Source organism: Stegastes partitus, unplaced genomic scaffold (assembly GCF_000690725.1).
Source record: "Stegastes partitus isolate 25-593 unplaced genomic scaffold, Stegastes_partitus-1.0.2 Scaffold1061, whole genome shotgun sequence".
Taxonomy (NCBI): domain Eukaryota; kingdom Metazoa; phylum Chordata; class Actinopteri; family Pomacentridae; genus Stegastes; species Stegastes partitus.
Window position 1 is genome coordinate 29,623 of NW_007578792.1, and position 13,341 is coordinate 42,963.

A 13,341-nucleotide genomic window follows, 5' to 3' on the forward strand; every position below is an offset into this window, starting at 1 on the left:
AAAAATAAAAAATAAATAAATTAAATCGAAAAATCAAATAAAACAGCTTCTGTGTTCAAGTGTGATTAAGTGTGATGGGAAAAATGTACTTAAACCAGTAAAAGTAAGGTGTATATGAGACAATCAGCCCTGAAATTGGAATATACCCCTGGACTGTTGCTACTGATGCATTAAGTAGCTCTTAAGTGTAGTTATTTATTTATTTTGACTACATAATAGGGACGTTTATTCTGTACCAGTGTATGAAATCCTATAAACTGCTGGTGTAAAACCAGCATCAACAAAGTAACAATAGCGGTGGTCATTAAATAAATGTAATAGAGTGAAAAATACATCCTTCTGAATTATTTTGCAGTGAAGTAAAGTAAAACTAGTGTACAATAACTGAGTAAATGTACTCAGTTACAATCTACTAGAGAAACGAAGAAATATATAAATAAAAAGACAATTGAACCAGATGGCACATGTTACAATAGTAACCCAGCATTCTCTTTAATTCAAATGCACATACACAGTAGTTATCACACATGAGTTGTCTTGAGCAGTTACATCCAAAAGCACAGTGTGTCAGTTAGTTCAGCTCTCAGATTAGTTGGGCAGCAAGCTTTCCACAGTGAAGAGCAAGACCTACAGTGTACAACATTTAAAATTTGTTACACTTGACCTAACAAGACCTGGCAGTCCTTCTATAAGAACTAAGGCACATCAAATTATATCAGCTCCATTTTTTTTAAATTCACACTCCCATATTCTGATAAAATTTACAAGCTAAAACAGGAGAAAAGAAGTTTGTTAATGGCGTGATCTTGTCTTTTTTACTCTTCATTCATTCCAAAGGCCTCTCCTATTGCGGCATTGACCACATTAATCACTCCTAATATCACACCCGCTACCGTCCTGAATACATTGCCCACTCCACTTCCACTCCTCCATGCCAGTCTCCCCAACCCTCCGCCTACAGCTTGCACTTGACCCCCCATCTCTGATGCCACTGTTCCCACATAACCCTCACTCTGCTCCCACAGTCGCCCCCCAAAGAACTTGGTCACCCACCAAGCATTATCAAACACATCACTAAATATCCCTACTGTGTCTCCAGCCAGGGTACCCATGCCAGTGACCCCAGTGTGGCAGCTGCACAGCAGGGCCTCCAGCATGGCTGAGGCACAGTTGTAAACGCTGAAGAAGCAGGTCTCCCCAATAGATAGGAGCATTTCTGATGCCGATCGCATCCATGATAGGAGGTCAGAGGTCAAGAGGTGGAAAAAGGCGAAGGTCTCTCCAGGCAGGGCGGAAAGAACTCCAAGGTCTTTCTCTAGAACGTAGGTCACCTGAATCAAGATGAGAAATGAGCATCAGTTCTTAAGTGGGACTTCGAGAAAGTATAATGAAATAATGAAATGACAGAAAGATATGAAGCAATGCAATGAGTCTAGAGTTACTATCACCTACTGGCCACACCTTATCCCAGTCTGTAGGAGCAGCAGCCGAGTATAAGAACATTTCTTATATTACTCAAAACCTGAACATGTTTTGCTAAGTCCTGATGTTGTCTTTGCATTTCTGTAATGTTTTCTTATGCTTTTGGAAAACTTGCTAAACTCTTTCTTTGGTATTCTTGCTTATACTGTAATTACTCATAATTATTGCGTAATTTGCTTTTTGTGTTTCCAGTTATCAGTGCTTGCTAGGTCAAATTAAAGGGGCATTCCACCAACTGGAAGCAAGATTAAACTATGAGAAGCAGTGGTCAGTCTGTCAAAACAGCTGTTGAGTGCACCTCTGGAATGTGGAGTATTTAAGTTTGACAAAATAACCCAAATAAAGTAATCAGGGTTAGGATTAGAGGTACAAAGTCTGTGTTACAAACTAGGGAGTGGCAGGAGTGATCCAACAAGAAATTCAGTTTAACGGGAAATGTTAATACCACATATCTGGTGGTTAAAATTTAAAACATCTGAGCGTTTGCTGCATTTGTTTCTATCATTTACTTTTCATAATATATCTCTGTCCCTCTGTGGAAGTGTAATACTAAATATCTGGTGAACTGCTTTACATTTAAATCAAGTAAAACAGGGATTAAATTGTTCATTCTGTTGCATCACCTGTCCAGGTAACTGTGTGACTGTAGAGACCACAGGGTGCAGCGGAGCTTTGAGGATGGACAAAGTGGTGGAGAGGATGTACATCAGAGTGCTGGTGGAATTTGTGTCCGTCTCTTGCTCATCAACGGATTCATAGTTACCTAAAGACTCAGGAGACTCTGACCTGACCGTTTCTGAATGTGTCACATCTTGCTGTTTGTTACTGCTGCTCTCAGAAGTCATTGCATCTGCTGAAGTCTCTCTTGTGGCATCAGCATCATCAGTTTTCTCTGACTGGGTATCATCACCAGCCCCCAATGCCCAGTCAGTTTTCTCTGACTGGGCATCGTCACCAGCCGCCACCTGCTCTTGAGTTATCGATGCCTCTCTGGGTTCCTCAACGTCTGGACTTGCATCTTGGTCAGCAGTGCCTGAATCCAGACTTGTATCATCTGCCTCTTCACCAGTAGCGTCTGTTTCTATTTTTTCTGTATTTACAGGAAGGCCCTCACTGTGAATCCCCACGCTGATACCAACAGCCTCTTCTTTACCTCCTCCACAGCCTTCAAAAAACAGATCCGTCACTCCTAGCATCTCCTCCAGTTCCTTCACTGGCACTTGCCTCTCCCCCTCCCCTGTCTCACTGATTAACCCCACAATAAAGTTATCCTTCCCCTCTGGGACAGCGCAGCACACTGCAGACCACAGCGGCTTTATCTGACACTCCTTGTCTCCATCTTCAGCAGCCCTGAAGCCTCCAGCTCCAGTCAGGATGAACAGATGACCCCCTAAAGTGGTGCACTGGGGAGCAATGCTTGACTGGACCAGTGTTGTGACTGTTGAGTCCCAGTGTTGAAGAGGGAAGTCTGCGGGCGAGACAGGATGACTTGGATCCCCGCCTCTTCGGAGAAGACTTGGCACTGATACTTTAATAAAGTCTTCTTCTTTCTCTGTCTGGCAGACAAATAATTCAAACCAACTGTTTAAGTATGAATGCATGAAACTCTATGAACGTATACACCATTAATTCAGTTTATATTATCACAAGTGCATCAGTACATTTTAACACATAGCTTCCTACCATTGTGTACCAATAGCGTTTGATAATTATGTGAGGTTACAAGTAAAAGGTAAAAGTAACTTTTTTTAAGACAATCTATATTTTGAATAATTTGTTGACCAATCAGAAATGCATTTAAAACTTATATTTGTGCAAAGTCATGTTTGTTTGTTTTTTGTTGTACCTCTTTGGACTTTGAACATTTATTTAATTGTAGGAAAAGTATATAGATGTAATGACTCATCATTAAAACTGCTTACAGTTCGTAGTCATCTAACGCTCCAACCAGACGAGAAGGTTGAAAAGCAATAATAGGGGACATTTTCAAAGGGAGTGTTATTTTATTTATTTTTTAATAGGCCCTGTGTGTATATATGTTATTAATGCAAAACTGTAATCTATAAAGAAACTGGTTACTATCCCTGTAGGACAAATGGAGTGGAATAAGAAACACATTTTTTCCCTCTGGAATGTCAGGGAACAGTAGCCAGGAACCATAACATCAAAACACTCAAGAACAAGTACTTCAAAACTGTACTCCAGTAAATGTACTTAGTTACTTTCCACCACAGGCTTTCTGTTTGCATTTTGCTGCTAATCAATATGAGATTTTGTACTCTACTCCATAACTCTACTTTAAACAATGTGATAGATATGTCCTTACCACAAGCTCTTCCCCCTCCTCTCCCTCCCACTCTGTCCATCCATGGCTGAGATGGAAGGCAGAGTAGACAGCCATGTCACAGGTCGGCCTGGACAGAGTGGCAAACGCCTGTCCCCCAGACAGTCTGTGGCACATTGGGCGCAGCAGCGACCCCGCAGAGGCTCCCTGAGGAGGCGTCTGTCTGTAGAAGCAGTCGCTGCAGAGGGTGAAATTTGGCTCTGAGTTATCCTCAGCTGGAAGAGACAGGCCTGGGCCCAGCATTGCTAGCAGCCAGACAGCTGCAGCAGCTGCACTGACAGTAGCAGGACTCAGCATGGTGGTGGTGAGCTCAGCGATCCCCCCCCTCCCTCTCTGTCTCTGTCTAACACACACTCACACAGAGTGAGAGGGAGAGGCTTATAAATTATCCAGTGGTTTCCGTATATAGATGGAAAAGATAAGGTGGCCAAGGTTGGCTGCTGATGGCTTGTTTTCTCACTCGTTCCTTGTTTCGTCTTCCAGCTAGTCTGCAACCATGTCTGTCTTCTTGTGTCAGCCGCACTCTGAGAGAGTGAATCTGTGTTTGCAGGCACAATCTTGCTTACTCCTTCGTTTCCCTCTCCCTGACAGCCTCACCCCCTCACTCTGTCCCACCCTTTCTGACTCTCCCTCTGGCTTTACCTCCACTTCAGCCCTCCCTCTTATACTTTCTATGGTTACACCTTTAACTCCCACTGCTACTAGGTACACAAAAGCAGGTCCACACCCACTAAAAGTTGTTAATTACCTGTAAGTCCACATTCCAAAACAATGGTCTTTGTACGAGGTTACTTGATTTGACAAACGCTTGTCATCTATTGCTAATGGTAAAGCACATTCCCGAAAGTGCTGACTCTGTATCAAGCCAAGCAGTTGCTTTGAAGTGCTTTCAAATCAAACAGAACTTCATAGTTGATAGTCCAGATAGATGAGACCAACAGAACGCTAAATTTAAAATGTTCTCTTTGTGAAATCCTTATTAAAGCTTGATCCTGATTCACAGGGCATTGTTTCACCTAGAAACCAGTGACTCTTGAAATTTAATTTCCTTGACAAAACGCATTTCCTTTCATGGCTTTCAGATTGCACTTCGTCTTCCTTAACATTTTAAATCATGCCTGTTGAGACATGATGTTGGCACACACTGTTCTGAACAAAAATGATGAGGCAAAAGCAGCAGTTGGCATAATCTCATAACCCCATAGTGAGCATGTGTAAGAGTGAACAGGAAAATATCTAGCACTCTTTTTGACATCAAGAAGAGGTGGAATCCTGCCAGGCTGCCTTCAGTGTTGCTTAAGAGTTACAGCAAACATGAACCAAATATACCCCTGGGCTTCTGTCAAGAGGTTTCCTTTGCAAAAAGGTCAAGCAAGAGAAGAAAACCATACACTGCAACCAACATGTGCATGAAGCTTACAAAAGTTATTTTTCAAAATCATACTTGCAGTGTGCTGAACATTAACAAGGCAAAATGCGATACAATAAAATGTATTCATGAACTGTAACATACTTCAGTGACTGCGTGTAGCTGTGGAATGAGAGTTTTAGGGTGTGACAATCAAGGTGCAGCATAAAGGCAAGATGTGTTGAACACATTCACAGTTTGGTAAACTATGTTGGAATGAGAAATATTTCTAGCCAAACACACAACCAGGACCAGCTTTTTAAGTAAAATTGTCTCCGTGGCATCTGTGAATGAAACACACAATTTGACCTGAATAAAAACCAATAATGGGCTTAAATTATAATATTTTAATACGGCACACTTTGATAGGTGAAAAAAACTTATGACGACATACATCAGCCCCAGAGTAATGTAACACAGACCTGTTGCCTTCACTCTACCAATCATTCTTACTGTTGTGCAAACTAACTCCCCAAAGGCCCACGCTGAGCCAAGAAAACCCTGTGACAAAACTGTCTGTAACAAGTATGCAACACTTAACATTTGAAAATTCCAAACATCTGTATCACAGTTAAACAATTTTATTGTACTATAGCGATTCTACAACACCAAGTCTGAGAGAGCAGTTAAACATTATAAAACCACATAATCGCTCAAGGAATCACATACCTAGTTGTACTCACACTTTGTTGTTTGAAACTGTACAGACAAATATAATCAGCACTTGTGCCTCTGTCACAGATTAATTTATCATAATATTTGAACAACACACCTCTCATGAGGTTGTTTGTACAATGATACTGCAGTTAAGCTTAAGTCCACATGGGGGAGCTTTGCCTGCTCAATATAGAAATACATTCAGTCACATTCTGTCTTTCACCCTATATGCATATGTACACTTTCCTAAATACATCTAAACACACACTCAGGCTCACTCATTTGGGATATCAATGACAAGCTCAGCCTCATCCCCCTCCCCCCTGTCTTCATCTCCTCTGTCGCTGTCTCCATCACTGTCACCCTCCTCCTCAGCTGCATCTCCACTAAGCATCTGTCTGGGAACCCAACTGAAGTGGCCGCTGGCTGTTGGAGGCGCCGCAGGGGCTGATGGGTAATTAGCTGCCATTGGGACAACCTAAAATCAAAATGAAGCAAAGATGTTTGGAATGACACAGCAAAGCGTGGAGATATGATGAAAGAACAATGAGTATGGATGGATGGCTACATCACAGATGCAAAGAGTAAACCAGAACAAAGCATGCAGCATGTATATGGACTTAAGGACATAGTGACCAGAAGGTCACTTCAGTATAATGCCACATTTAAAATGGTTTGGGGGACTGAATTTTCAACAGTAACATCCTTAAATGTCATCATTAAAGATTACTGAGTAAAAATCAAAAAAACTCAGATCAACTGTTTTTTGTTGTTGTTTTTTTTTTTTTAAATCTACAACTATGTTAATCTACAACAGACTATGTTAACCTACCCAACATAGAGTTTTCAGACTATTTTCACACAGAAGCAGACACTTTTTACCGTCTTTTATTTATCCACATACGCTGGGACAAAAAACTGTAAATGGCCTGCATTGCCATCAATCATAAATGGCGCATTCATATTCAGGTTCTGAGAGCTAAGCAGCATATTTGATTTGTTATCTCTGAACATCTTATTATCCCTCTCTCACCTTCCCCGTAGTCTCTTTCTTGTTTTTAGGCGTCTTTGTTTTTCTGTCTTTCTTCATTCGTTCAGCTGGGGGAGCCAAATATTCTGGCGGGAAGGGCATCTGCCCAACACAGACGCAGGCCCCAAATTGCCAAGTGACCACACAAACACGCATGCACACAGCCATAGGCAGTTTAAAAGACAGACACACACAAAAACACAAAAAAAAAAACATACACAGAAGAATGAACAATACAAAGACAGTGAAGCCATTATAAATCTCAAACGTAAAACAAAGGAAGAGATAAAACAGACTTGTGAAAAAAAATGATTAAAAAAAAATCTAACATTGCCAAATTAAAACAGGGATTATGTTTGCTGATGAGAGGATGACAATAGCAGCAAAGTTATTGTTGCTGGTCACAGTATGGTAGAAATAAAGGAGGTAGGAACTCACGGTGTTGAGGTAGGGTCCAGAGCCGGTTGACTGCAGAGGACGGGACAGCAGGGAGAGATGGGGAGATGAATGAAGGAATGCTCCAGGACTGTTCTTTCGCCTGTTCATGACAAATTAAGAGAAATCGAGTGTGTTGAGTGTAGCAACAAGAAAGCACAAATTATTTTACCCTTCAGTGTCCTAAATAGCTCCTAAATCTAAATCTAAATCTACATTAGCTTTTAAAATCTAACTTTTTCTAATTTTGGCCTTCATTGCACACTATATTGTTTTAGATGACCCAACACTGAGCTGCAGAAGAGACGACTTTTGAATGCTTGGAATCATCCATCCATTATCTGTACACCGTGTAATCCTCTCTAAGGTCACAGGGGGGCTGGAGTCTATCCCAGCTGACTTAGGGTGACGGCAGGGGACACCCTGGACAGGCCACCTTGCAGCCCATCATATTCAAATCATATTCTTAAATTCCATTCAGTGAACCAGGATTATTTTTATTACAGAGTCTTCTTTTTCTAAATTGAGCACGTTGAGCGAAAAGAGAAGTCTGATCTACCAAGACTTTAATATCTGTGCCAATACAGGCAACTTTGATAGTACAAGCAGTCCATGAAAGTTAAACCAGCGAGTTTATTCACAGGTTAACTGTTGATTTACTCAAAAAAGTTAATGATTACTCAATAAGGGTGTTGATCAATGCCAGCTGCTCTAGTAATGTATTCATTTCAATACCCAACTAACTTCTTTGCTCCATCTCGTTCCCGTTCCCTCTCCCTGGGTGCTTCCCCTTCACTGTTTTCTGAAGAAACCGTCGCATCTGAATCTGGAGCAGAAGACAGAAAGCGCTGATCAGCCACACTTACTCCTACATGATAACAACAATAATACAACAACAACAACAACCTTTCATTCACAATTCCATGGTGTTCCATAATTACCTGAAGAGTCTTCATCTACTCTCTCATATTGCAGCAATCTGTCCAAAAGAAAGCTAGAAGACAAGTGAAGTGCATTATTTACCGCACTAACACTAACATCTACACACATTCATGAAAACACAATCTCACCTTTTATCTCTGGAAACCTTGAGAAGTTTCCTCTGTGCTCGTCTCAGCTCCTCTTGAAAGCATTCCTGCTCCTGTTAAAAGCACAAAATCAGCGTGACGAGGCGTGTAATCAGAAAGTACTGAAACATTAATGCTCAAAATGAAAAAAAAACACTCACATAAACGAGAAACTTCAACTTTCGTTTGAGGTTTTTGTATTTCCGTTTGTAGTCAACTTCGGCGTCGGCTTGACCGTTCATCTCTGAAAAACAAATCATGAAACCATGATATCTACCGTTTGCTAAAAGTTGCAGATATATACTTCTATTAAATGTACTTTCGTGTCTGTGAAACGCGATAAATGCCCCAGTGTTTGTTATCAGGCTACAGTAGGCTGGTTGCTATGCTAGCTGACACGGAGAGCTCACATAGCTAGCTTGCTAAAGATACGGAGCTGCGGGTCTATATAAAGGCTGACATTACACACTTATTTTAAAAATTCAAACGCGACTTTGGTGAATTTAAAAGTTAATTTTATCACCGAAGAACCAGCGGTACCTCTTGCTTGAGTCTGCCTCTGAGACATGCTATTGCTTACTTTCGTGACGTCATATTCATGCGACGTGTTGTGGGGGTCTTTTCTGTTTATTGTTCTTGTTTATTAATACTTTTATTTATACAATTACATAGAACACATTTTCAACAAAAATGTATCAATAGACAGAAATCTATCACCTCGGCGAAACGATTTCAGTCATTAGGTGAGTACTGGGAAAGTAACTGAACAAAAACAAAGAGACAATTCACTGATTTTAAAGTTGATTGCAGAAAATGGCTTCTAGCTACTCTGATTCAATCACTTTGCATGCTTCATACGATAAGGTTTTGTGTTTCATTTAATCGTCTTGTCAATGCCCCCTCTACCGGCCGTTTTACTGTAATGCACTGACTTTGCAGCTCAACCCTGGCTCAGCACAGCTACTTGCCAGGACCCAGCACCATGAATTATAGATGAAGAACATTTGCGAAGATGCTGCTTCAGTGCACATAGCCCCCATATCCAGACCCCCCCTGTGTGTGGACTTGATGGGGCTGGGGGTGGGGTCGAAATGTAAAAAGTTCAACTAAGCGGACCGACCCAGGGGAGATTAAAAATGACTTGTGGTGGGCGGTAGTGGGATACAGATACTATTCCTAAGGGAGCAGGAAAATGCTGACTGTACTTTTAGACAGAGGCCCCCTTCTCAGACAATATGAAGGCATAACAGCATCCTTATATGCGACTTCCAAAGCAAGCACTGTGTAGTTGCAGCACTGAATCCTCTCACCTCCCATCCCCCAGACATTAGAGAGCTACCTTGCAAAAATAAACACACATTGTCTCCCTTCCAGGCAAAACAACTGCAGATATGAAAGACAATATCTGACTGACTGGCTGCCTCTCTCGTTGTTTCCAAAGACACTGGCAGACAGAAATAGACTCTTGTATGTCTGCTGCCATAAATCGCTGCTGCCAACCATCCAGCCAGCCAGCAAGCCCTCTTGGCACCTCCAGTCATCTGCCTCATTCCCACCCCTCCTTGTCCTCCCCCACTTTTAATGGATCCATATATTCTCAAGTCAGGCTGTTGCTTGTGATCTGTGCCTGTCAGTACGATTTCTCTTGTCGCTTTCCTGCTTGGATGTACGTCCTTTTTGTTTTATTAATCCGAATGTGGTCTGTTGTTTTTAATCGTGCCAACACGTGTGTTTTTCTTTCCCTGGCTTTCTCTTCCTCCCCGTATTTGTGTGTTTTTATGTCCTTCACCTTGTCTCTCCTTTCTCTTTCCATTCCATCACTTTTATTTTTGTTTTCTTTCTGTCTCATCCGATATGCAGAAAACTGGAATGTACCAAAACCACACTAAAGACACCAACAACAACTGCAATAAAAGCCGTCTCTGTGATCACAAGGTAAGCTTCATATTTTACGGTTTTCACCTGCTTCTGTATTTAGAACAGCTGACGGTTCATATTTCATTGGAAAACGAATCTGCAGGATACTAAACCACTAACATTCCTGTTCCCTGTTCTCCAATTTTCTGTGTGTGTGCGTGTTACAGGAAAAGCTCATACAGGCTATTAAAAGAATCAAGCATGAGGTAGATGAGTGCAAAGATGCAGAGAGAGAGACGTATATAGAATCAGTGGAAGTAGAGGTAATGTTGCTGCATTATTCATTCTTTTCTTTTTCAAAAATACACTCTTCCTACACAATGATATCAGTTTAATGCAAACTAGTGAGTATATGCTCGCCAGATTTGACAAGGATGATCATGAACGTCACACAAAGCCTTTTGTGGGATGTACACTGAATTACTATTGTTCCATTTATCTCTTAGCATCGGTTTGATGATCTGGAACGGGAAATCAGAGCCGAGTTTCAGAACCTTCACCGCTTCCTTGATGAAGAGGAGTGTAGGGACCTTGAGCGACTGAGCAGGGAGAAGAAGAAGCAACTGAAGCAGCTGAAGGACAGAGAGAAGAAAATAGCAGAGCAAGGGAGAGACCTTCAGAACGCAATCGCAGTGCTCAACAGCAAACTGACAGAGGACGACAGTCCTAAGCTGCTCAAAGTGAGACATACATGTGATTGTTACTGACGTTTGGCTTATTATTGCCTTAAATGAATTGTATCTATGCAGAACTGTGGTGTGGTAATGGGGAAGAAGTAAATTTAGACTTAAGTTGACCTAACTTGTGAGTGAGGAGCAGCAACATGTGGGCACGTTCAGGGTCACTCTGCCCTGGGCATTTGACAGACTCTCCTTTCAGCTTGTCAAAACAACTGTATGTCCTGTTTGGTCATGATCAAATGATGTAATCCAATAACGTGACTTTGCAGGTTTACGTCAAAGGGACCTAGCTGCAGAATTTCATTGTAACTTCGGGCTGTTTTGCAGCACATCATTGGCACTTATTTGATGAGTTAATGACACTAAAAGACTAAACAGTTGAGTTACCTGGTTTTGCAAGTCAAAGTCAATTACTCATTTAAAAGTGACAGGACAAAAGGCAATCAATTCATTAGTCAGCAAATAGTCGCCTGTCTCTGTCGTGCTGTGTCACTTTACTAATTACAACCAAATTACTAAAACTTTTTTCAAATAACTTTTTTTGTCTCTCATTGCAGGAAATTCAAGATCTCATAAAGAGGCAGGTCACAGTGTGGTTTTATCAAACTAATAAATATATTTTTGTTGCTGTCTCCACCTTTATAGCCAACTCATTAATCTCGTGTGTACGCATGCTTGACATCAATCCATCACCGTAATCCCGTGTAAGGCGGATTGACATTCTATCATCCATCATTCGGTCTTTTCCCCTTCCCTTTCTGTCCAAGCAGGTCTCATGTCAGCTTTGTTCTTCCAGTGGAGATAGACACAGAGGTCCGCTCAGGCCAGTTCGTGGGGCCCATCCAGTACAGGATATGGAAGCACATGAAAAACTGCCTCTACCCAAGTATGTACATATATGTTGGTTAATACAACACATGCAGAGCAACAGCAAAACTCACTGTCCTCATCCTGTTTCTATCTGTAGATATTACATCAGTAACCTTTGACCCTGAAACCGCCCACCCTAATCTATCCCTGTCCCGGTCCTGCGATTCAGTTTGGTTCGATGACGATAAAGACACAGGGGATTGCCAGGCCAACCCACGACGGTTCAACTACTATTACTGCATATTTGGTCATCAGGCCTTCATATCAGGCCGACACTACTGGGAGGTGGAGGTCGGCAACAAGACAGCGTGGAGGTTGGGTGTGGCACAAGAAGATGTTCCAAGAGGGGAGATGGCCGCTACCGGCACCTCAAGTGGTCTCTGGACCTTGGCCTTGAAGGGTGGATCTATCCAAGCCTGCACTGACCCACAGCCCACCAAGATCAAGGTGTCTCTCCGCCTCGTCCGTATTGGCGTGTTCTTAGACTGTGAAAAGGAAGAGGTGACTTTCTATAATGCCATTACCATGTCGCCAATCTACACCTTTTCAATGGAAACTGTTGGGGTTCCTCTGTTTCCATACTTTAACCCCTGTGACACCGACGATGGGAAAAACATAGCGCCAATCAAGGTTTTTAACCCATCACTATAAGAAGCTGTTGTCACCAGCATTAATACTAATACTAAACAGATCAAGGATTCCCCAAAAAAAGAGTCAATTTTGTGTTTTTAAAGCTGAAACAATTCAGTGAATTAATGGATGAATCAGTCAAAAGAAGAAATCATGTGCAATGATTCTGATTATTGGTTAATTGCTTGTTTTATTTTTCAAGCACCAACGCCAAAAATGTGAGGTTTCAGCTCCTGTCTGTTTTATCTTTACTTTAAAGTGCTCTTCTTCTTGTGTGAAAATAAACTGAATGGGTTTTAAACTGTTGGTCAGACAAAAAAGGCAGCACCTTGGGTTTTAAGCAATTTTGTTCGCATTTTACAGACACAACAATCTTTTTATCAAGAAAATAATTAACAAATTGAACAACAATGAAATGAATTGTCAACGAAAGCCTAATTATGTTACTATTTTCTGAAAGAGTGCTCTAAATAGGAAAGTCCTCATTCAGTTTTTGGAATGAAAAAACATGGCTGTTACTGTAACCACAACTTTTTCTGTTCTTGTTGTGCATCTGATTTTACTGTGATGTCACTTAAATGCTGTTGAGATTGATCATCACATGCATGTGAGCTGGGGTGATTCTGGGATAATAATAAAGCATGGGGAAGGTTCTGGAGCTTCAGGATCCATAGCAGGTGTAAACAGCAATATGATTTTACCTTTGGCCTGTTTACAAGTATCCCTGTTATGCTTGCCCTGTTGTGATGTGTCCTGGCAGGTGATGGAAGCTCAAAGCAATGCAACAGGATTAGTGGGACCCTGGGTGAGAGAAGTTGCGT

The 13,341-nt window shown here is 41.5% G+C and overlaps 3 protein-coding genes across 9 annotated transcripts; 1 reads left to right on the top strand and 2 right to left on the bottom strand.

The window, feature by feature from the left end:
* Nucleotides 1-460: 460 nt before the first annotated feature.
* Nucleotides 461-4,433, bottom strand: LOC103367534 (uncharacterized). Its single transcript, XM_008295590.1, has 3 exons — nt 3,809-4,433; nt 2,106-3,038; nt 461-1,331 (listed from the first exon to the last, which is right to left on the bottom strand). Exons 1-3 carry the CDS (start codon nt 4,121-4,123, stop codon nt 816-818), a joined length of 1,764 nt encoding a protein of 587 aa, XP_008293812.1. The 5' UTR covers nt 4,124-4,433; the 3' UTR covers nt 461-815.
* A 1,128-nt stretch (nt 4,434-5,561) lies between these two features.
* Nucleotides 5,562-9,030, bottom strand: ino80e (INO80 complex subunit E). 5 transcript variants are annotated; one of them, XM_008295594.1, is made up of 8 exons: nt 9,004-9,030; nt 8,585-8,667; nt 8,427-8,497; nt 8,298-8,350; nt 8,092-8,182; nt 7,360-7,459; nt 6,925-7,023; nt 5,562-6,369 (listed from the first exon to the last, which is right to left on the bottom strand). In XM_008295594.1, exons 2-8 carry the CDS (start codon nt 8,663-8,665, stop codon nt 6,166-6,168), a joined length of 699 nt encoding a protein of 232 aa, XP_008293816.1. In that variant the 5' UTR covers nt 8,666-8,667; nt 9,004-9,030; the 3' UTR covers nt 5,562-6,165. The 5 variants fall into 5 exon arrangements, with proteins under 5 accessions (XP_008293816.1, XP_008293815.1, XP_008293814.1 ...); XM_008295593.1 differs by having other exon boundaries at nt 8,947-9,025; XM_008295592.1 differs by having other exon boundaries at nt 8,101-8,182; nt 8,964-9,023.
* A 974-nt stretch (nt 9,031-10,004) lies between these two features.
* On the top strand, nt 10,005-13,193 carry LOC103367536 (zinc-binding protein A33). Of its 3 annotated transcripts, none has more exons than XM_008295596.1 (7): nt 10,005-10,089; nt 10,284-10,358; nt 10,508-10,603; nt 10,787-11,020; nt 11,578-11,600; nt 11,791-11,906; nt 11,988-13,193. In XM_008295596.1, the coding sequence occupies exons 2-7, from the start codon at nt 10,293-10,295 to the stop codon at nt 12,539-12,541; spliced, it is 1,089 nt and encodes a 362-aa protein (XP_008293818.1). In that variant the 5' UTR covers nt 10,005-10,089; nt 10,284-10,292; the 3' UTR covers nt 12,542-13,193. The 3 variants fall into 3 exon arrangements, with proteins under 3 accessions (XP_008293818.1, XP_008293820.1, XP_008293819.1); XM_008295598.1 differs by having other exon boundaries at nt 12,060-13,193; XM_008295597.1 differs by having other exon boundaries at nt 10,034-10,052.
* The last annotated feature ends 148 nt before the right edge of the window (nt 13,194-13,341 follow it).